This window comes from Pseudopodoces humilis, chromosome 14 (genome assembly GCF_049639895.1).
Source record: "Pseudopodoces humilis isolate 2021_Gansu_Grassland_sample_001 chromosome 14, ASM4963989v1, whole genome shotgun sequence".
Lineage (NCBI taxonomy): Eukaryota > Metazoa > Chordata > Aves > Passeriformes > Paridae > Pseudopodoces > Pseudopodoces humilis.
The window spans coordinates 12,656,279-12,680,326 of record NC_142213.1 but is presented as its reverse complement, the minus strand read 5'-3'; the positions used below and the strand labels follow the sequence as shown (position 1 = coordinate 12,680,326).

At 39.8% G+C, this 24,048-nt stretch overlaps 1 protein-coding gene across 10 annotated transcripts in view; it reads right to left on the bottom strand.

Annotated features, from left to right (window-relative positions):
- Window positions 1–24,048, bottom strand: part of ZNF423 (zinc finger protein 423) — a 225,293-nt gene that overhangs the window by 68,015 nt on the left and 133,230 nt on the right. For 9 of the 10 annotated variants that reach the window (XM_088062406.1, XM_088062407.1, XM_088062409.1 and 6 more), the window contains one exon: window positions 18,960–19,044. The exons of the other annotated variant lie outside the window; for it this stretch is intronic. In XM_088062406.1, the coding sequence (XP_087918532.1) occupies window positions 18,960–19,044 (85 nt within the window). The remainder of the gene's footprint in view (window positions 1–18,959; window positions 19,045–24,048) is intronic. 10 annotated transcript variants of the gene reach the window in all.

Here is a 24,048-nt window from a genome sequence, read left to right as displayed (position 1 = left end):
CACTCTGGCCTGGATCCTCCACAAGCAGTCAGATATGCCAAGCCCATGGCTGACCACAAGCCCTGTGGTCCCTGCTCCTCTGCTTTTGGCCCTGTGTGAATTCACACTGCTGAGAGACAATGACTGTCCCACCCTCATGTATGGTCTGACAGCAGCAGGCGGGTGCAATTCCACACTGTCCCGTGCTTTCTCCTCTTTCCTCAGTTCTTTTGGCACAGCTGGGACCGTGGGCATCCTGGTTTCCAGTGTACACATGAACCCCACAGAAAAGTTGGTGAAAACAGCAGGAAGACCGTAGATCCCCAGAGGGCAGCACACAGCTCACCCATCATTACAGACCTCCTGTACCAAAAAAGCAATGCAGCACAGCACGGGCTCACAGGAGGACAACAACCAGTCAGGCGAGGAGTTCCTCTGGAAAGGCTTTGGTGAAAAGTCCCTGCTGCTACTGAGCAATACCTCCACCACAGACTTACAGATCCACACAAAATCCCAGAGGATGGCTACAGAGGCACAGCCTTTTGCCATCCTCTACCTCTTGTGAGTGCAAGGGGAGCTCCTTCCCTTCCCTGAAATGCTCCCAATATTCCCCTGAGGCCCTGTGCTGCCCACAAGCTGGAGAAGGCACCAGTAACATCAGGCTGGTGAGGAGAAGCCCAGACAAACCCTGCAACCACTGTGACAATAGCAGAGTGTCCTGCCTGCAGCTGGCAGGGCTCCCATTACACCCCAACCTCCCCAAGAGCAGGATGGTAAAATAGAAAGCCAATGGCAGTAAAAAAAAAAAAAGCACCCAACAGCAAGGAGGAATGAGGTGCCAGATTAATAATTTTTAGAAGCATCCCAAACTTCCTCAGAGACCTGTAAGGAGCCACAGATGCTTTTGTTCTTTATGCCCATTTATTTTTATGCCAGAGGTTCATACTGTATTTTCTGTTGGAATAATATGATATTAAAAAAGGAAAATACTTCCATTACAGCACACCTTTGCCCAAGATTTTGTTACTGCCTGACTGACAGAAACCAGACAAAGAAATAAAACAAAAATGGGGCGGGGGAAACGTTAAGCTTTCCATTTATTTAAAAATCTATATTATTTTATGATTCTGCTTTACTTTATGCTAAGGAAACTAACTTAAGACCTGATCAGAGTATCACTTTTCAAATGCCTAAATCCCTGTAAAGGTTTAGTGTCTGGCTGTGTGCATTTTGCTCAGTATTAACATGTTCAATGGAGTACTTTGATTTTTTTTTATTTTTTTTTTTTTTATCTAGACGCCAGAAGCTGGTGAATATATGCTTCATAGCTTCAGATAAACCTTTTGTTCTTCTGGGGCTGATCAGCTGGTGCGGCAGCGAGAGGGAGAGGAGGAAGGAAATTCACAGGGGCTCCACGGTTTCAAAAAGTCAAATTACCTCTGAGCCATGGCATTGCTGATAATTTAAATGAAAAAATATATATACAGGCTGCACCACACAACATCTCTACTGTTAGGACTTTTAATGAAGCCCCAGTTGTGATGACACTGAAGCAGGGAACGCTACGGTGGGATAATTACTTGGCTCCCTCGCAGCTGAGTTTCACAGATGCATTATTAACGGCACATTCCATGCCATAACGAGCACCGAATGTAGGTGGGATTCGCAAGCCCCGGCATCCGCCATTAGCAGGTTGGCGCAAACACAAATGAGTGTTTTCACAAAAGCATGCAAAGGTTGTGAAATTCCAATGAATTCTTTCACTGGAAAAAAGAGTTCAAGCTGCCATGACCGGATATGTCACCTCCCATGGCACGCTGCGCGCCCGGCGAGGCACCATGGGAAATTACAGAATCAGAATGCATTGATTTTTCTGTAGAAAATACAGGCAGCAGCCCTGATGAAGAATTAAGGAGGAAATGTAATAACCTAATTCTCCTCCAACATCCTCACACACACCCTTTCCAGCCCGGGCACCTGTCACCTCATCCAGACAATTACCAGGTGAAAGACACAGATAAAATTTGCTATTGCTTAAACACATGGTGTGATGCTGGGCTGGGTGCACCACCAGCTGCTTACACCAGGGCTGGACTCGGCCCACTTTGTCTGAATGTCATCAGCTTCAGGACACATTTCCAAGCAATACTTGTTTTATTCTATCATATGTTTTATGTTTTTCTCCATGACATTCATCTCTTAAACATTCCTTAGATACAAACCCTTAACAGGTTTTCTCCATAGAATACTATTTACAGTATAAGAAATTATTAATATTTCCTCCTCAAACTATACTGCATATGGCTTGAAAACTCTAGAGAATACAGAGAATTTTCCCTCTCTTTCACACAACACGCACAGAAAATACGACATTAACGTCTTCCTTTCTTGCAGGGTGAGTTCCCCAGCACTCGCCTCCGTTCCTGCCTCCTCTGTGGCACACACAGTTAAGCCATTCCTCACTGCTGTACGGTAGTGCTTATTTCCCTGTTTGCTGAAAAACTTTGAACTAAATGCAGTTACAAAATTAATGGCAGGCCTGCCTTGCCTGTTTGGGTTTTTTAAAGCTTCTATTTCAAGGTGACCCTTTTCCTACTTTGTGTGTCACCCCAAGTGTTGCTGCTCACATACTGAACCAACACTCTCCCAGTAATTAACACCAGCATTTAATGAAGTCCAGCTGCTGCGATGGCAAACTGAAGGGATGGCAACCTTTTAAACTAGTACTTGGGCTACTCCAGTTACAGCTGCTTTAAAACCACAGCAATCAACTTCTCTTTGCCTACTTCTCAGAGATAATTCTTACCAAATAAGACAAGTGTTCAAGATTAAGCATTTAATAACAAAGCTTATCTCTGAACTAATATTTCAAGCTGGAAATGATATAAAGGGCTGGATCAACTTAAATGAACACTGCAAAATTAATAAAAATCCCAAGCAGCAAATGAAAATCTAAAATGAAGATTTGCAATGTTAAATACATAAACCTTTAAAAGCCCTAGAAGCGCAGTTCCAAGGGAATATTGGAGACAGATTCTTCAGCAATATCTGGTCCTCTGAACTCTTTTCCTGATCCAGTATGAGAAACACTAACAGCCAATACTTTATTAAAATAATCCTCTCTGCCAGTTGTTTCATTATATGCAGGGACATGGTAGGGATACTAGGTGAATGCTTTTGGAGACTGTTTGAAAGGGTCTGCATTATAACTCATACCACATGGATTTTCAAACCTTCCACAGTTTTCCTCTACATGTGCTTTCTTGCTCTACTCCTTACTCTACCTCGCTGAAAATATTTTCCATGCAGAATTAGCAATAACATTGCGCAATTTAAGCACATATTTCCTTAACTCCTCTCCACAGCCAAAAAAAGGCAATTCAAAATTTCAGAAGATGTCTTCTTTTTCTCTCAGACCTTCATTTCTGCTTTATGTACCTATGCTGTACTCCCACTTCAGCTAAAAAGGCATCCAATTTGGGCTGGAGAGAGATCTGTGAGCTGAGCTTTCCCAGGGAGAGGAGTCCCAGCCTGCTGCCAGAGGTGAGCAAGCAGGGAGGGCCAGAGAAGGTGAGCTGGGCTAAGACAATGAAGGGCAGAACCCTGGCAGATGTACTTATTTTTCAAAATGACTAACAGAGATAATGGCTTCTGCTGTGCTAAACAGTAAGTGGCATTTTAAAATGAATGTGGGAAGGGAACTGGCTAATTTTCTTTTATTGGAACTAATTTACTCACAGGTAATATGTATCAATTTACAAATACATCCAGCACCAGGAAATCAACAATTCTTCCAAGCAGGAGTTAATCCAAGGCTCAAGCTCTGCAGTTGGGCCAATTTTTCCACCAGAGACCTCACATTGCAGGATCAGTATTAAAAGTACATCCTCGATTATCCTGGATGTCCATGCCCCTGAGAATATAACTTAAAAACAAAATCATTAGTTTACACAACAACATAGTCCTTGAAAAATAAAGAAATTCTTATGTACAGAGCAATGCTGACTTCCAAGCACAAGTTCCTTTGTTTTCCTAAATGCTAGCTTTGGAGCCTACCAATGACTCAAAATGAGCTGCACTGAAATAATTGCATAACTTGGCAGCACCTCAATGTGTCAACAGTGCAGGGGCAGGAAGGTAGGAAAGGCTAAAAGCCAAGAACCCAACTCTGGTGTAACTTACAGAAAATATTGCACATATTACACCACCTATTTTTCTTATTGTAGTTTTGATTTTAAATTATGCAGGCTTTCACAGGTAAAGCCCTCAAAAAGCTGTTGTGGTGAGGTTCTACAAGGGCAAACCATGGGAACGGGATGTGACTGCTTTGCTTGGCACAACAGTAACAAGGCTCGCAAACCTCTCACGTGCGCTGGTCTCTTTGTAAGAGTCAACCGTGGAAAAAACTCTGTTTAAAACAAAAGGCATCTGGTTACTATGATAATTCTGCCTTTAAACTGAACATTTTAGATTTCTTAGCTCCCTCTTTTGTTCAGTTTTAGTTCTTATGCTTGCTGTTTTCTGCTCTGCCCTGTTCTTTTTTTGCGCATGTTGAACCCAGCACGACAAAAATCTGCGTAATCACCCCACTGATTTTTAAACAGGTGAGTGTTATTAATTTCACCAAGAAAGAGAGTTCATAGATATATTTTAAATTCATTTTTCAAATCATACCACAAGGCAGCTATCCTGTTTTTGCCACAATGATAAAGCTCACAACTTGCTAGCCTGGAAACTCAAGGGAATTGTCTACTTGAAAGTAGAGCCTAAACTGCTACATATGGATTCATATCTAGATATTGAAACCATCCTGCTTCCCAAACGCTGGCTTTTTGGATCTATCCATGCAATCTTTACTCAGACTTCAGGCTGCTCTAACATGCTGGTGGTACTCAAATGCACACACAGACAGTGGGGTCTTTATCCATGAAATTGAAGGTATTTGCTCTTTTGTCCTGGAGGCCTCTTTTCAAGTTACTGTATGCCACCACTCCGGAGTTAAGTAAAGGATTTACAATAGCTTCTGAAGAAAAAAATAAATCCTTTTATTACAAAACTGACAGGCAGAGGAACTGAAGTTTCTTGTAGGATACTATCCTGTGTTCAAGATTTTGAAAGGTAAGGCCGCAGACACTTCGAAATAAAGTTTCTTCTATACATTCAAGAACAGAAGAATTAGACATTTTAAGATCATGTGTGAAAAGTATAATCTGCAGACCTTTCACTATTGCTGAACTTCTCATTTCAGCACCCTTAAGCACTGTATATCTGCATAGGTGATTAGTCCCTGTGTACCAGTGTACAGACTCATGAACAAGGTGTATGACAGATGTGGCTCAGTCAGGATAAAGAAATAGCTTTTTTTTATTTATTTTTTTTTTAGCCACAGGCAGTGCTTCAGAGATGTCTCTGTCCCACACTGTTTGTAAAGAACAAGATTCAGGATTCTGGCATCCTGAACTTTAAACCTGCTCCTAAAACAGGCACGTTTTGCTTAGACAAGACATAACCTTATAGTATAATAACTCAGGATGTAATAAAGTTTTTCTTCCTTGCAAAGAAGTGGAAAAGAATGTTTCCACTGTCTTTAGATTGTTGGCTTTCTTGTTCTTCAGTAAGTTACCCTCTGGATTGCCACAAGTCCAGAGTCTCCCTGTTAACAGACTCGAGCACAGACAAACTGCAAGGGATGCTGCTGCTAACCCTGCATCTCCTCCCAGCAAGCATGGCAAGGGCTGGTGCTGCTTCTCTTGTGCTCACTTTCCAGACAGGGAAATACTAATTGTCTTTTAAAAATCTCTATAGTATTTTGTCAATATTTTTTTATTACAGCAGAGCATGTATAAATATTTTATTGTAAACCAAGGGCCTAAAATAAACAGTTTAGTAAATAGTTATTACATTACTAGGAAAAACATCTGTGGAAACTGTTTTCCATGTAATTATTCTTGCTATTTTACATTAGCTCTCAATGTGAATTTTTTTGGCTCTAATGTTTCACTTGTTCTAAATCTTCCTCCTTGTTGCTATTATTAAAATCTTAAAAAGGTGCCAAATCTTAAATGAAGAAAAAAAAAAAAGATTCGCTAGAAATTATTCATATCACAGTGAGCCTCTACTAAACCTGGCAGGGGTGCAATATTTTCGGTGAAATTAACATAAAATATACAACTGCAAATTATCCAGGAAATAGCTATGTTCTTTACAGTGCGCATTTACATTTGGTAAAAAATGTTCTACTTATCTGTCTAGCACAAAGCTCCAATCGCTTCCAAAGGCAGTTTTAAAGGGATAGTGATAGCTCTGCACAGGGAGCACAGTCCTTGCAGTGCCTGTAACAAATAGCTGGGGGGAAAAGTGACCTTCAGTAATTACTGGAGGTAACAGTCAGCACTGGACATTCCTTGTTGTGAATACTATCTAATTTTAGATATATTTCCCTTTTTGTATGCTGGATGAATTTCCTCTCTTATACCTAAGTCCTTTCTACTAAACACAAGAAAAACTGTAATACCATGTAAAATGCAAATTTTGCTGTAAATATTTTATAAAATTGTTGCATACATCCCAAAAGCTATAGGTCTTAATTGAGAGCAGGCTATTTTTCCAGTCAATATATGGAAATGGAAAATGCTAATTCATGTTTTTCTACTTATGAAAAACCCTGGAGAATGGCAAAACCACAAATGCACTCACTTTAATATTATAAATATAATTTGGCTCCCTCTTTGCAGTCCCTGATGTCCTGGCTTTTATCTCCCAATGGCTGCAAAGGAAGAATCAGAGAATCGCTTTTACATCCCCTGCGCAGGAAGTTCCCCCCGTGTGCTGCCAGCTTGGCAAAAGAGCAATAGCCTGAGCTCACAAACACGGCAAACAGGAACTGAAACAAGAAATTCCAGTGCTCTTGCACAGGAAACGAGCCTCACAGGGCAGCAGACCTGCTCAGGAGTGAGTGTGCACACTCAGCCCCGCCGGTCAGAGCTGTCACTGCCATGGGCCAGTGGGGTGAAGGAGCAGGGCTGTCCCCACGCTGTCCCCCAGCCCCATGGCTTTGCTTTGCATTTATCTGTCTCTTCAGAGCAGCCAGTGGGCTGGATAACAAAGCCTGGAAACCATCTCTCATAAGTGGTACTGAATATGACTTAAAGTCTTTTAGCCTGCTCCAGCGTACATTTACTTGTGCTTGCCTTTTTCATCCACTTTTCATTTCCTTGTCAAGGAAAAGACTGTTTTTTCCATCCTCTAGAAGAGAAATCATTAGGCTGTTAAAGTTAAAACTCTCCAAAGGTCACCGATGCTGGCTTTGAAGACTGAAAATGATATAATTCCCCATTAGACTTTTAATCTCATGATTAGAGCTAAAGTTAACATGGCTGTTTCATTTTCTACCAGGCAAGAGTAAACTCATTTTTTCTTTCTGTACCAGAATACTTAATGGCATCCTATCTTGATGAGCAACATCTCCTAGTTAAACAGTATGAACAATGGAAATGCAAAATACTTTGGAGAGGGGTTTTGAATTTTTAAATGCTATTGATTAACCATGAAAAATCTTACTACAGCAGCACAGCAAAATCCACCCATGAAAATCCCTCATGAGGCAAAGGACCTGCTCTTGGTTGACAAGACTGCTGGCACAGACAAGGGGGAAGGATGCTTTTATTCCCAGTTTGAGCTCATACTCTTTACATCCCTAGAACTTACCCCTACAAATGTTTCTGAACCCAGTAATGTGAGTGAGTGCAGATGGGACCCAAAGAGCTACTTGCCTGAGCGAAAACCACCCCCCTCTTGCCTCCTCAGGGGTATTTAGGTTTGCAAAAACCTTGCAGAAGAATTTGTGGGGCAAGAATTTACAGGTTCTCGCTGGTTTCAAAACCCAATGTACAACATTCACTGTTATTACAGGCACACACATGGACAAAAATTCAATTTTCTTCATTCAAGACAAACTCTGATAACCAGCTAGTAAGACTCAGACTATAATTTCTTATTCAGTGTTCCACATGAGATGCATTTTGCTGAATTTAACATGTTTTGCTGTTAATGGATTTCACAGTGTGTTGCCATTTTTATACAGCTGTCCAAATAAAATGTTGTGTACAATGATGTGCTTTTACTGTGTTGCTAGCTTGCAAATGGCAGCCGATTCCCCAGTTTAAGCCTTAGGAAAATGGGCAAACTCTTTGACTAGGCCATTTAAAATACGTATTTTGGGTCTCTGGAGTTCTTTTCCTGGTAAGTCATACTCAAACAAGAACAAAGATCCAAGATAGATATAATTGTACCTTGTACATTTAAGATCTAATAGTATTTCCTCTGGAAGGAGAAATCAAACCTCAATATTTTCACTTGTATTTTTTTAATTTTTCTTTGTTGAACTAAGTCAAAATTTATGTAAATTGAAAAGACTTAGATTTTTTAAAAAATTAAATTGTCCATCTAGATTTTCAAATGCTACATAAAGGAAATGAAGCAAGTAACATCTTATGATGTAAATTTCCCATCCCTTGGAAGTTCATCATTCAGGTTTAACATTGTTGACTTCAGCTTCTGACACATTAGAACTAATCTAAGGAAATTCTCTCAACTGATGTTCTGGAAGTGAAGGCACAGTTACTGCCAGGTTAAAAAGATTTTAAAGGCATAGGGAAGGTTGCTTTTCTATTTTTTTTTTTCACCCCATATCACAGATTTTTTTCTTTTTTTTTTTTTTTATGGTGAATCAAAAGTTGCTTGGGTCTTTTGGGGTTTTTTTGTTTGTTTGTTTAAGAAAAGGTGGGATAAAAATGGAATTTCTTAACTAGAAAGTTAAACAAGGGGAAAAATGTCACTGGAACACTTTCTTCCCTTCAACTTTAGCTATCTATATCCGGCCCAGCTTGAACCGGTTACTGTTCATTGCATGAGGTTTCATCATTTAACTTTTGTTGCCAATATTTATTCCTGGATATAACTCACAGTCATGGGGTTTAAGAACTATTTCTCCATACCCCAATAATACACGATAGCTGACGCGTGCAAAACATAACAACAGAGGACATGCCAGTGGTGTCAGTTGACGCTGATCCTTTAAAACACCCAAACTCTATCTGCAGCTAAACCTAAAACCAAAGGCTCTGCCTACCCTGAGCCACACTAAAAAACTACCCTGTCAATACAGAGCAGGATAAAGTCATGGTAAAATCTAAACACTTCCCAGTTACACACACAATGATCAAAAGGTTTGGTCATTTCTATGGCCCATGACTGTCCACCAGATGATGGATGATGTGCAGCTGAAGGCAGGATTAAATCCCAAGTAGGCTGTGACTGACTAATGTAGTGATATAAACACATCAGCAGGGTGCACTTCCTCCCTGGTGCCATCTTTTGTAGTCTTCTCCACCAATTCAGGAAGTGCCAAAGAAGGAAACATTGGACCAAATTGGCATTGGCCACTTCTTACACGAAGCAGAAGCCAAAAAGGCTCAGCTCCTCCCCATGAGGTCTGCACCTAATTCACCCCCTCTGTCCCTGGGCTTGTGCCAGTAGGATAAATCACAAACACAAAGCTGAGATTGTTGCCCCATACGGGACACTGGTGAGGCCACACCTCGAGTCCTGTGTCCAGTTTTGGGCCCCTCAATTCAACAAAGACATTGAGGGGATGAAGTCTGTCCAGAGAAGGACAGCAGAGCTGACAAAGGATCTAGAGAGTCAGTCCAGTGAGGAGCAGCTGAGGGAGCAGGGGGGGCTCAGCCTGGAGGAAAGGAGGGTCAGAGGGGATCTTCTTGGTCTCTGCAACTCCCTGACAGGAGCGTGCAGCCAGGTGGGAGTCAGGCTCTGCTCCCAGGCAACAGCAACAGGAGAGGTGGAAATGGCCCCACCATTTCATAGCTACACCAGGGGAGGTTCAGGTTGAACCTCAGGAAGAATTTTCTGACTGAAAGGATGGGTAAACATTGGAATAGGCTGCCCAGAGAGGTGGTGGAGTCACAACCTCTGGAAATGTTCAAGAAACAAGTGGACGTGGCACTCATTGCTCTGGTCTCATTGACAAGGCAGTGCTCAGTCAAAGGCTGGCCTCCACCTTGGAGGTCTTCTCCAACCTCAATGATTTTATGATTCTGTGAAATGGGTGAAAAAGACAACTACAGTTGTCTACAGTGAGGTGTTTCAGCCGGCTATGGAGCTCTGTGTGAGGAAGACCATGGTATTCATAAATTATTTCTTCAGGTTTCTTCTGTTGCAGCAGGACAAAACATTTTTCACTTAAAAAAACATCATTTGCCACTTCTTTAGAGTTTGACATTACCACATGGAAGTCTGACAGGGACAACCAGAAGTCCCCTATCGCAAGCTTATTGTGCAATCATCTAAAAAAGAAAATTAATTTTTAAAATGGCACACAATGGATCTGAGAAGTCAAAATATTCAATTAAAACCCTTCTGATTCTTAAAAAGGCACAAAGCTGTCAAAAGTTACTAATCAATTGAATGAAGTCTGTGACAAGGAAGCAGCACATCTGCAGAGACCAGTTGTGCAAAGGCTTTATCTGTGTCAGGAGCCTTGAAACAAAATATAAAAAAGTACAAGTGCTTAAAAAGTTTACATGGGTTTCCTTCATGGGGATCAGCTGTAAGGAACCACAGGGTAGCAAAGTTTTCATCCACAAATTAAAAAAAGGAAGATGCCAGTATCCCAAACAGAGCATCCAGGGAAGGCTGTGTCTGATTTGACTTGTTTGCCAGATATCACAAAACAGAAATAATTTTTAAGGGTCATGTCAGTTGGTAACCTCTTGTTCCAGGAGACCAGATAAAATCTTCCTCAAGGTTAAGGATGCTGTTGAGTTTAAACTATAATTACAGGCAGAAGTCCAACTGCCTCACTTGGTTACTTCCCAAGTAACAGGAGGTACAAACCTGGACTTTTAACATAAGAACAAACCCTTTTTCTCTGATATTGAGAGCTGGGGTTTAGCATATGCACACCAGTACCCTTACTGATTCACCAGAGGGCTTTCTGCAATCAAAAGAAGAAAAATAAACATTTGTCAATGTTCAAATGTGCTGAATATTGAACCACATATTCGGAAAGAGTAAAATCCAGAACTTTATCAGCAGAAAAGGAATTTAACTATAGATTACTGATATTAAATACATTCTTATCCCATTTTCCTAAGACTGGAAACAGTCTGGAACCTTGTCTGAGTTCCCCCAAAAAGGTAAAATGAGTATTTTATAATTCTGCTGAAGCTAATTCCTAGCTAACTCGAGTATGAGGACTTCCCAGCTTCACTAAACATTCATTCCTTTGTTCTTTATTCACTTCTCATATATCATCTATTTTTCAGAAAAAGTCACTAAGTTTTCTGTCAGTCAAAAAAGCTAGTACTGGTACCAGATATTCCCAAACCAGTGAATAAAAAAGAAAGGGGGATAACATCTACATTTTCCAGATAAAACTGTTAGTTCCTAGAAAGCTCCCACAAAGAAATCAACGCCTAAATTTTAAGGACAGAACAAATAGAGACATTAGTCCCACAATTTACATAAGGAGAACAATGTCCTGAAAACATTATTCATATGAAATCTAAAGACTGCACTTAGAAATAGTGGTGTGTTTTTTCCTTCTTTCACCCCCAAGAAATATTCTGGTGTTTTTTCCTCAAAAGTAGGACACAGAGGGGTGCTGACCTCTCCACCAGAAAGCAGTCATTTCACCATCTGCAGGGAGAGCCCAAGCCCCATATGGTGAGGACTTGCTTTCTTTTCCAGATTCAAGATTAGCAAAGAGAAGCTAAGAAATTTGTTTGTGAAGTTAGAAATACATGGCCATATGCATATAAAATATCTGAGAATAAGGCAGAAACTTAGTCTGCAGACTTTTAAATACAAGCATCAAACAGTTTTCAAGGTGAGTTAATAAAATGAAGACCAAGTAACGTATTCAGAAAAACTATTTCCACACAGGGTAAAGTTTACTGAAAATAGCATGTTTTGCCACACTGCCTGGCTGATGTTGAAAAGCTGGGACTAGACTGAGGTGCTTGTTAATGATAACTTTGAAGAAATATCACACTTAAAACTCAGACTGATTGCAGAAAAGGTGTTTTATCAACTGCTCCCTTTATGAATAAATATGAAACTACCAGGAAAATGTTTAAGCAGGTGTAATCATCACTGCATATGAAAATTGAGTTTGGAGGCTGTAAGGAATCTTAACACAGTTAAGAAAGAATGAAAGCAATGTAACACTGCGATCATTGCCCATTATGCATGTATCATGCAAAACAGGAATGTTGTCATAGCAGCTATAAAAATGTCAGTGAAAACTGAACTACTATTACCAAGTTGTAAATGAAATGAAAAATGCAAAAGGAATATGTGAGTGAATACATTAAGGGAAATGTTATTTCATTCCTGATAAACAAGCAAAACTAAATACATTCTCATGAAATGGAGTAATTTGTGTGAACAAATATGCATAGACAACAATTGCAGGAGGCCACATCTGCACAGGACAATTGGATAAAATTATTACGATTTTATATAATCAATTTTCCAGTGTTAGAAAGGAAGGAACAGTAAAAGCATAGTGTTTTGAAGTTTCAAAGTTACAAACCAATTAAGTAATAGATTATATTAGGGCCAATTTTGTTTACACTGAATAAGGAAGCTGCTTCTGTCTGTTAGCAATGGCAACCTGGCTTTCAGTAGGACTATACTGATTAAAAGTGTTGGAAAACAAATATTTCTAGCCTTTAATAAACTAAACTCATTACAACACTTAATGAGTTGTAAAAGTGGTTAATGCTAAAACTAATGTATGAAAAAAAAAAAAACAAACAGCAAAAACCCAGGTCTTAGAGTTGGGCAAAATAACAGGAGACCCTGCTGGCATGAGAAGATTCCTGAGGAGCCTGAGTCAGCAGCAAGCTCCACTTGGGCAAAGCCTCTCAAGCAGCAGGACCCCAGCCAGTCCCTGGGATTCAGGCTCCCAGGGGCATATTCAGGGAGACACCCTGTATGTGTTCATCGCCTAAGGTAACTACACTGAACATTTTTTTCCCAAAACTAGTCATTCTCAATGGGCAGGTGCTGCAAAATTAAAGTGTAGTACGTATTGTTCATTAAGGCAAGTCCATATAGAATTGGATATTGAAGCAAGTGCTGGGTAAATATAAGAAGGTTGTACCTTCAATTCTGCATTAAAAGAGCAATTACTTGGAATATGCTTTACAAACATCAAAGTTAAAAAAACATTTTTGAATTCCTAATGTGTCCATAATTAATTCACACATTCAGCAGTTGAGTCCAGAAATATGTTCCTGTTGATAATTTGCAAGTAATGCTTCAAAAACAATCTGGCACATTTTTATTTGCCTTAATGCCTGAAAGCTATTACTAAGACAGTGCTTTACAATGTCATCATCATTGCTACCATGTACATGCTTTAACTAACAGAAGTCCTTAGGTACAAAGAAATAGGAATTTTACAAAAATTAAAGTTGTGTGTCTTCCAATATTGACTACATTTATATAATGTAAAGTAAAATAAGTTTTATTATAAGAGAGATTCTGAGAAGCATTAGCTGTCCTCAACTCAATGAGAATGAGGAACAAACTGCCTCACAAGATCAGACCTGAGTATAAGAAATACTTCACATCCTCACCAGAAGATGCCCAGGGCTAAGTCTCTTCACATGTATAAAAGTCAGTTCTGCAAAACTGAACCTTACCTACATCCTTGTCACATATACATGCACCCAGAATCTAATGTGACAGGAAAGAGCTCAAGACCATCTAAAATGAGTCAGAATTTTTATTCATATAATACATAAATTAGCAATTTTGTTAAGATCTAAGTTTATGAACTTTGTTTTATGAAACATAAATCTAAAGATAAAACTGCTTCAATTTTTAAACAGAAACAAAAATATAACTGGGAATATATTGATTTATGCTTGATTTGAGTATTATCTCAGCCCCTTCACCTCTGTACGGGTTTCATCTCTGCGACTGAGCCTGGTATCCGCTGCTAACTCTTCCGAACATAAAATGAGTTTTCTAAATTGCTGCTTTTTAGAAAATTATTTCTGTAGTTGTTATTACTGCAGTTTGACCTTTTCCAAGCACCCAACTTACTTTGCTATTTTAAAATATGTTATTTTAACATGTTAACAGAATAACAAACCTATAGTTAGCTCTTGTTTTGTTTCAAATACTTCTATGCATTTGAAAGAAATGTAACTGTGGATGGATGTTTTCCCTTCTCTTTTGTGTTTAATTCTGGCAGAGTGTTTCCAGAACTTGAAACGTGATCTCTAAGGGCAGGAAAGGTAATTAAGATCCTTGGAGTCCTGCGCTACACACAACGTATGATATGCTGTGGCTTGGGGCAGTACTCAGAAAGCCCTCCCAAACACGGTGTTTAACTTTGTCAATGCCATCCCATCAAACAGGGAGGAATTTATCCAGGCTGCAGTTCAAGAACTGGTCCATGGAATAATTTCTCTGTGACTTCTGGAAGCTTTCCCTTCAGCACTCCCCTCTGTCCCTGGTGGCTGCCAAAGCACAAACAGGGCCTCACGTTCACATCACAACCACATCCAGCCTGCACCCCTCCTGCCCTGCTCACCAGCGCTCATTCCTGGGTCTTGGCAGGGAGCACTGGCAATTCCACAGGGAAGGACAGAAGCGGCACTGGGGAAGGGCTCTGCTGAGCTCTGAGCACTGGGACAGCCTCTCATGAGCCCACAAACACTAACATTCCTTTGGAACTGGAGGCAGGAGGAATGTTACAGCAATCCCAGCGTTAGAGCACAAACCAGGAATCATTATTTCAATCACAATCCATGTTCCAGCACTAACTGAGCTCCAGTTGAGCTTCCTGTGCACATTTGCCAGGAGACTTTCTTGGAGAATGGAGAAAGAGCTGGGACAGTTGCTCATCTTCTTTGAACGTTAAATAGAAAACATGCCTCATCTAACTGGGACAGAGAGAAGTACTGCTGCGTCCACTTCTCTTACCCAAGAGCTGAGAACTCCAGCAGGGATCCAAACACCCTTCCCGTTGATATGGGCAACCTGACCCATACAAAGAACAAATCTGTGGAATTATGTGCACCCTGAAATATATCAGTTAGGGAACCCAGCCTGGCTGTGGGAAGAGCACAGCTGTAAAAACCCAACAGGAAAACCCTGGGCCTAATCCTTATTTCCCTGCACAGGGCACTGAGCGCATTTCCCTTGGCAGCGCAGGATGGGAGCAGCCACTGCCCACACGGGGACCTGGCGGTGGCCCTGCGATGGAGACTGAAGCTCCAGGGCTCCCACAGCCACCGGGCAGAGGCTGCACTGCCGGATTTCCACACTTTGGCTGCTGCCATGGCTGCTCAGTGCCCCCCGTAGAGCCCAGGGCCCGCAGGCCCATCCTCCCCTGCATCTAATAGAGACGGCACATCAGAGGAGAGCTAGGTGGGGAGGGAAGGGGGAGAAGCTTTAAACATTGCCAGGTCAGCGCAACAGGAGGTAAGCAAGTACAGAGGCAGCAAGAACTACTGAAAGTTTTTGATATAGTCCCAGGTGGACTCCCCAATGCCTGTAAATGTTTCAAAGGGGGATCCCCTTTCTGTGGGCATGGAAATGTTTCAAAGGAGCCCCAATCGGTGCAATGTTTCAAAGACCACTGCTCTCTAAAAATTCCAACCCGAACTATCCCCCCCAGCTGAAAACCTTCCTAAACAGATCCCTTCCTGCCTAACCCCAGCTGAGGAGGTCTGTTCTGCCACACAGAGCCCTCCTACAGGCCCCAGCATAAACTGAAACAAAACATCTCCCGTTTCCCTCCTCTGGGGATGGATCCAGCCCGCTCCTTCCCTGGGGATCCCGTGAAGGACCCAATGTGCCTCTGTGTTTGTGCACAGGATATGAAGGGCTAGAGTGCAGCGGGGTAATTTTTCAAAGCAGTGTGTGGGAGTAGCACTGGAAATTCCCTGCATACTGCTTTGAAAAAAATAAACCCCCTACCTCCATGAATTATGAACAGGGCCTCCAGCTCCAGACTGGGAATCTGAGAGGCTGAAGAGAGAGGCACAGCCAACTTAACTGGATGCAGTTTTTAAGACCATGATGTCAGAAATAATTTAATTCTTTAATAATATTATGGATGCAGCTACCTAAAAGGTATTGCTGTTACAGAGCAGGGATTCCTTTGTTGACAGTCACTTGAGCAGAATAAAACTGTAAGTAAGTGCTTAAGATATCTCAACTATTGATTTTGTGTTTCTCAAAGTATGAGAAGAAAGTGCTGAGAACTCTTGGATTATCAAAGCCAAGGGATTTTTTAACCTAAAAAATTACATGTCAAGGCTAACTTCATTGTCTTGGCTCTCCTCAAATTCAAAAGAGAGATAAAAATCTCTCCCTGGAAATGCTTATCCTACTCAAACTCTTATCTTAGATTGGTATCAATCATTCATTTTCCCCAGACAGCATCTCAATGACTATATTAAACCAGACACCCTAGCTTTAGACAGATACAAGTTCATTGAGATGAGGACAGCCCTAAGTTCCTAAGAACACACAGTCTGAGGGTAAGTTGCTCCTGCCTCCCAAACACCTGTACGTTCACCCTGTGATCCGTGTCCCCCCAGCACAAACAAATCCTCATCTGTAGATTTTAAATTGGCAACGATGGCATTCATAATTCCTGTGAATTAGACCTGGGCTGCAGAAACAGCTATATTAGCTTCTTTCTCTTGCTGCCCACCTGGCTAGACTTGGTCTAACACAGAAAAGAGAAACTCTTGCACCCTTATGAGTGATAAACCAGCCTAAGTAGTAAGGAGGCACGTGCCAGTCTGTCCTAAGGCCTGAATAAGGGAACAAAGCGCTCAGGCTATGACCAAGGGGGATGGAACCAGCACAGGAGGCACTTAGTCACTCCCCCTACTGTTACTGACCCAGGACTATGTAAATTAACACCAAAAATCTGCTCAGCATTTATTGCTTGAGATATGCTGACATCTAGCCTCTCCTTTTTCCTTCAGTATTCCCCAGTAAAGAACAAATACCAATGAGCAAGCTCACTGGAAACACCTTTTTTGTGAGCATTTGCATGTCCTGAAGGACAGGGGGCCGAGGAGCCTTGTGACCCGAGATGCCCAGAGTGAGAGGAAGTTTGGCTCCACATTAAAGGTTTCTGCACTTTGCTCTTTCCTAGACTGAACCATTGAAGGCAGTGATGACCTCAATGCACACCCTCAGTCTGTACCTCAGTAAAGGGACGCAAATATATGACACCACAGTGGAATTATCACATATTTTCTTACCACATCCTGGTATTTACAATGTTCTATGTGTACAGAATTGGGCCCATAGTACTTTTGTACTATATTGAGTTCTTCAAAATACTAAAGTAACTGATGCACAGCTTCAAGGAAACAATGGGTACAGTTTTCACAAATAACAGCATCACAATTTTCACAGCCTCCTATGCCTTCTACACCTGTTGTTTTCCAATGGTGCCAAGAACTTTGTAAGGTCATGTGTATAAAATTGATGTTATTCCAGACAGCACCAATATAGGCATACACATATATAAACTTCACATATTAGTTACTGGAAAATGAAGAAATTATATTTTTCCAAAAGAAAAAAAATAGTTCCCCTTGAATCAAGCAGAACCTTAACTCAGTATTTCATGACCTTTGTATTTAAGAATCACTTTTAGCTACTGGATCACAAATTAAGTTGAAACAAGTGCTAAGCTTGCTAAGGACTTCTTTCTTAAAATCTAGGAGGGAGCTACATGAAATCACCGTGGTCCAATTAACAAGGATCTCACTCTTCAAGCTTGCAAACAAGAGATTACATTAACACCTGCTACAAAAGCAAACATTTTTAGATATCTTTATCTTAACCTGCTTGACATTAACTTAAAACTCCTGCCTGGCTCTTGCATGAAAATGATTGTGACTGACATGTATGTTTTTCATTTGGGGGTAGGGGGTTTGAAGATTGTGTCAGTCCATATTTCCCTCTCTCTGGTATTTATGCATAATCCACTTCAAAGCTAATAGGAGTTACACACATGAATTGATGGGAGAATAATTTCCTAAATGTAAAACTGCAGAAGGAAAACCATTATGCTGATGGGAGATAAATGCTGGATAGGAAGGTGTGAGGCACAGAGAGCACTGTCAGGTCCTTGAAGGGTCTCATCCAACACATGCTTACAGTGGCATGTGTAAGTATCTTCTTGTGGTCTAAGCACAAAAATAAACTGGCCTCTTGGGCCAACACATATATTTATAACATCTGTCCATACAGGAAAAGACCTTTCTTTGTGTTCATTAGAGAAGCAATCATACAGCTGCAGCAGAAATTCAACCCATCAGGTTACAACAATGCTTTTACTAACTCCTGTGACAGGACTGTCACAGAAGGCAGAAAGCACTGATTTTAAAACACTGGTATGTCTGAAAAGCTGAACCTTCTGAAGTCCAGAATTGCTGGAAAAAGCAGAAAAACCCACTGAAATAACTCTGTAAGTGTTTTGTTTTGACAATGTTCCTCAGGAATTCACCACACTTAGCTGGAAAAATGCTAGCAGTTACATCTATTCAATGTCATGACATACAAAATTGAAACATAATTGCTCCTAAGTGGTTGACAACTGGCAAGTACTTTTTACACAGAGAAATTTATGCTATCAAATGGAAGATACTGTCAAAAGTTTGATTTTAATATAAATGGAAATGCTACATGAGGACTCAAAAGGATAAGGAAAAAGCTCAGCAGTAACATTTTTATAACCACATATTTGAAAAGCTTTGAAGTGAAGAATCATTACATCAAAATCATTTTCCTTGAAAAATAAAAAATAAATTACAGCATGAATATTAACAAGTTATTAGAATAGTGAAAGTCAAAGAGTAGCAAAAAACAAGCAGCCAATGAGTGGCCTAGTGTAAAGAATGTCTTACCAATCATATGGTTAGCGACATGGATTTGTATCTCTCTCTCATTCTCAAAGGTCATCTGGCACTTGATGCATTGATAGGTCTTTTTCTGTTTAATAACCAAAAAGAGATTAGAGAAAACTGCACTGTAGCATAAGGCAAATGTGATTATGAATATAGCATGTTATATGCTTCAAGTTTCCTCCACTTCGGCTTTTTTTTTGCCCATATATCCCCAGGCCAGCCTTTTCTGGGACCATAAACACAATCTCTAATTAACAACCTGCTTTAGGAGAAATTTTAATTTCAACTTAAAAAATTTCAAATTACACTACTTGAAAATCTGATTGAGTACCTGAGCCACAAGATTGCATCTGTTATTTAACCCACTGCAGTAAAATTCCCCCAGAGTGAAATAAAATAAAGTAACTGTTTTCAGAGTAAGTTCAACTTTCTCAAAAAATTCTACCTTTCATTAAACTCAGAGTCAGCAGAGCACCTATAGTTACCATATATATATATATATATATATATATATATATATAATTACTACAGTGAAGGAAAAAATGCATTTTGTATAGGTCTCTAATCAGAAATCTTGGAAAAAACCACATTACCAAAAAGAACTCTTTCCTGGTACAATCTGTTTGTATTTTTTCCATCTCAAAGTCATACCAGGGAGGCCTAGCTGCAGAAGTCAGGAGACAGTGTGAAGAGGCAATTACATGAACCATTTATTTAAACGGAAAATGGGGTTTGCACTCAGACTTACAATGACGTGTGTACTTGTGCAATGTGGCAGGAAAAAATCTGAGAAACCATTTGCAGAAATTAAAATGAATGTTGACAAGTTGGACATCCAATTCAGGAAAAAAAATTTTAAAAAAAGAACCAAAAATCATGAAGGCTAAGCTTTGGTACACTTGCAAAAAGTCTTATTTCCCAAAGTGGGAGTATGGTGCTTTGGTTTGATGTACATGCTTATTTACTGCATGGGAATATGCTATCTAAATAGACATTTTTTGATGTGCAATTTAGAATAATTTGGCCTTTTGTACCTACTTGTTTCTGGAGAATAATTCTTACTGCAGCAATTGCCACTAGGCACAAGTATGAGGTCTGCATCCCCACGGCCAAAGCTGGTGGCAGCAGAACACACGTGAAATCTCTATGTGCTGGCCACAAGGGATGGAAGAGAACCCCAACCAACAGCACTGAGAAGCCCAATTGAGTAAACACCCTCTTAACCTTCTGAAGGAAAATATTTTTGAGGGTACTTTTTGTGTACTTTTCGATGCACATTAGTTTTTCTTCAGTCTCCACCCCACACCCAGGTATAGAGCCCCATTTTTAGGACAGCAGTAATAAGTCAGAAGTTTTGAGTTAAACAGAGGAGTTGCCATCACCCCCTCTGTGCATGGCATCCAATTTCCTCAAGCACCTGCTGAGTAAAGAACAAATTAGGTGCTACCAAGAGTTTAACTACTTCCCATGTCATCAATGGCAACAAGGTAGCCTGCTGGAGGTTAATGAACAGGCTCTAACACCATAATAACAAAGGCACCAGCCTATGGAAGTTAGGCATATTCCATGAATTCTGTACCAGTGTGTGTTTGCTTAGGCAGGGCTTTCTAGGCTAAAACAACAATGGGTGATTAACATGATAATAGGAAGAAGGCTATACCCCATTGGCCGAAAGCTGACACAGCCAACCATATAAAAGGAAATAATTTGGATTGGCTAGTTATCCCTAGGCAGCTCAAGAAAGTATCCTCCTGGAGTCCATTTGGAAATCAAGGCTGTTAATGGAAAAGCAGCTGGATTCTGCAGCACTCTTTCTGGGGAATCTCTTCTGGCGGATGAGCACAGCACATGTACATACACATATCCTCTCAAACACACTGGTGCACACACACTGAGGGCTCCTAACTTCAAAAACAAAACAAAACACAAAAACCCTTGAAGGAGCAAAACAGGATTGGGTAGTGATTGATTCATGTGGTTACATGGTCAACTTTAAAACTTGAAACCTTCCACTTCCTTAAAACTTCAAAGCTAAGTTCTGTGCCTCGTCCAATGCTTATCTCAGCTACAAGGGTTCCCTCACTAACCAGCTAGAGGACAGTATTTCAGCCTGACTACTTCAAACGTTCAAAGTTATATCAAACACAGACAAATTATTCATTTTTTAATTGATTTTAGTGCTTCTGAAAGCTACTCACTAACAGATCTGGAGACAGGATGTCTTTGTTTATCCACAGACCCAGAGCTAACTCCTCCACACCATTTCACAATCTTATAAAACACTCTTATTGCCATGAGGAGCCCTCAGCAGATTTCAGACTTCCCCTCTGTGCTACCTTTAGCCTCAGCTGAGACCTGTGCATGCAGACGAGCAGCTTAAGCAAGGTGATGGCTCCTGTGACAAGGCACCCCACTTGACATGGAGCGAGGTTAATAAATGGCCTATACTGGTCTCAAAATAACTATAGCTTAGATTAGCACCCAAGTGGATATGCAAGAGGTGGATGAGCTGATTTTTTGGCTCATTAAGAACTGCCTTTAAAAGAATGTCACAAAACATCTTTCTGTTATCAGTAAATGGGGAGCACTAGTTTTAATACAACTATAATTAGTTGTGGTACCAAATATGATCTACTATCATTTTTCTGCTTTATGAACATTATTATTGGATCAGTAACCTTTTTTTTTTAAAGTTTTATTTTCACAAGTGGTGACAATGAAGGTGCCCACCCTCTAAGAAGCAAACAAAGTCTAGGTGATGACTTCTAGGTGATAAAAGAGACCAGATGAGCAGGCCTTCAGCTGAGAGCTCATTCCCCACAAATGCAAGATATTTAATTCTAACCTTGGCACACAGTTGTAGTAATAACAACAGAGGGTTCTGTTTTCTTTTCTGAAGGATCTATTGTTCCCATGGGTTTTCCAGACTATCCTCCTTTAAATCTGGAAATAGTTTCCTGTTCTACAAAGAAAATATTCCTCCATTCAAGTGGATTTACAAGGGAAGAGAAGGGTTGTGGGGGAGAACAAAGAGAAGGAACTGAGTCCAAGAAAGTGTGCAGGAGAAAAGAAACTGAATAAAGGAACACAATAGGGTTTATTCTTCCAACTTTCTATGCTACCTCCTTTGCTTCTTCACTCCAAATAACCTAGGTGGGCTAAAAATAGTAACACCATTCAAGATGAAAACTTAATGGAAGTCTAAACATTTGCCACTGTCAATGTTAAACAAGCATTTTTCATTATATACCTGTGGTACAAAATAAAGATAAATCTGTGTAAGAGAAAGAACAGCTTGAAATGTGACTGCAGTATTAGGAAATGAAAAATCTCTATACTAATAAATTAGTCACGTTTCTTAAGATATGCACATTCCTCTAGAAGGCACGTGGAAATGAATGAATAAAATGTATTCAAAACTGAAGATGCTACACACAGAAAGATATTCAGAAAAACAGGAAAGCATCACCTCTGATGAGATCTTAATGTAATACAAAAAAGGCCTTGAACTAGTGTCAGATACTGGAATGATTCCTTTACCTGTGATGCTCATATGAAAAACACTTTCAGTCCTATCCAAACAGAATAGCTCACACAAAACTATATGAATGAAACAAAAATGGATGCTAGACAAATCTTTTACTACTAAGATATATATTTTTTTTTATTCCTCTTAGTGATGTCTTTTGCAGAAGACTATTGTCTTGTCTTAAAACTCCTGAAAACAAATCCTTCAAAGAGGATGTTGCCATATACACGCTGCAAAACTATTTCTGCCTGGAAATCTATCTTGTTGATCAACATGAATGGATCCTAGGTAGGCATCCTAGAAATAAATATGATCAATTTACAGGTATTTCTTCCTCTTTGTTGGCCACACTAAAAATGTGAGGAAGACAGAACACAGCAGGATTTTCAAGGGTTATGTGCTTTCTTTCATTCTTATGGATTAAAAGAACTGCCAAGCAATTCTGAGTATTTTTCAATGCTCCTCTAGCTGTCTCCTAATCTTCAAAATAAAACCTTAAATAATTCAATAGTAAAAAAACAAAACAAAGTAGAACAAAATGATCATACTTTGTTTGTAGTGCAATATAAACTTGCATATACTCACAAACTTAAATACCTACAATAAGAAAGAATTGTTCTGTTTCTTCTTTTATTCTTACCAAATGCTTTTTATTCATCAAGGGCTAACATTTATTTTTATTAATATTCATTTTATCCCTTTCTTTCACTTTGGGGTTAAATCTTCATTTAATTTTTTTTCCTGAAATTCCTTTAAGTTTCCACACTCACCTCTTCTGTCAAAAAGTAAATAACAGCCAGTGGAGCAACTTCTGACATAGAAAGAAGTTACAGATTTTATATGTTATTATCATCTTTTCCATTTGCTTGGATTTCATTCTGCTTATTCTTATTTACTCTGAAATATATACCCACTACTTAAAAATCTAATCTACCTGTATGTTCTTTCTGACTGTACCTTGTCTTAATCTTCAGGTGCTTTTCTACTGAAGAATGAAAAATAAATAAGGAGTTTAAAAAATGAAATGTAGAAATACTCAAGAGTTGGAGAGAAGTAGCTCTTCTCTGAACACACACAGATTGCTCTACATGCACTGTGCACTACAGATTGCTCTATTAAAGTGGAATTTTACCTGTGTGCAGCACACTAACAAGATGACAAGAGAATTCATGTTCAACTTGCTTAGCTTTGCTATGAAGCCAATGAAGTTAAGCAAACACTGTTCTTGAATGCAGAGATGTATCACCATTTAAAAGTCAGTATAATTCTTTGAAAATCCCTCTACTAGGCAAAACAAAGGGCACTTCAGAACCTTGAGTGAAACACCAATAGTTTTCTAGTGAACTGATATCAGAGGTCTTGTACCTACTATGAAGGGTAAGATAATGAATTATTCCTAATAACAATATATATTCCTGGGATGCTTATCTCTGATATTATCATATGTACAGGCCACAGACACCTGTAAGGTACCATTTGCCATTGTTACAAATGATGATTTTTCATTATCTTCTACAAAGAAACTCAGAACTTCCTTCATGGGATGAAATTCAAACCATT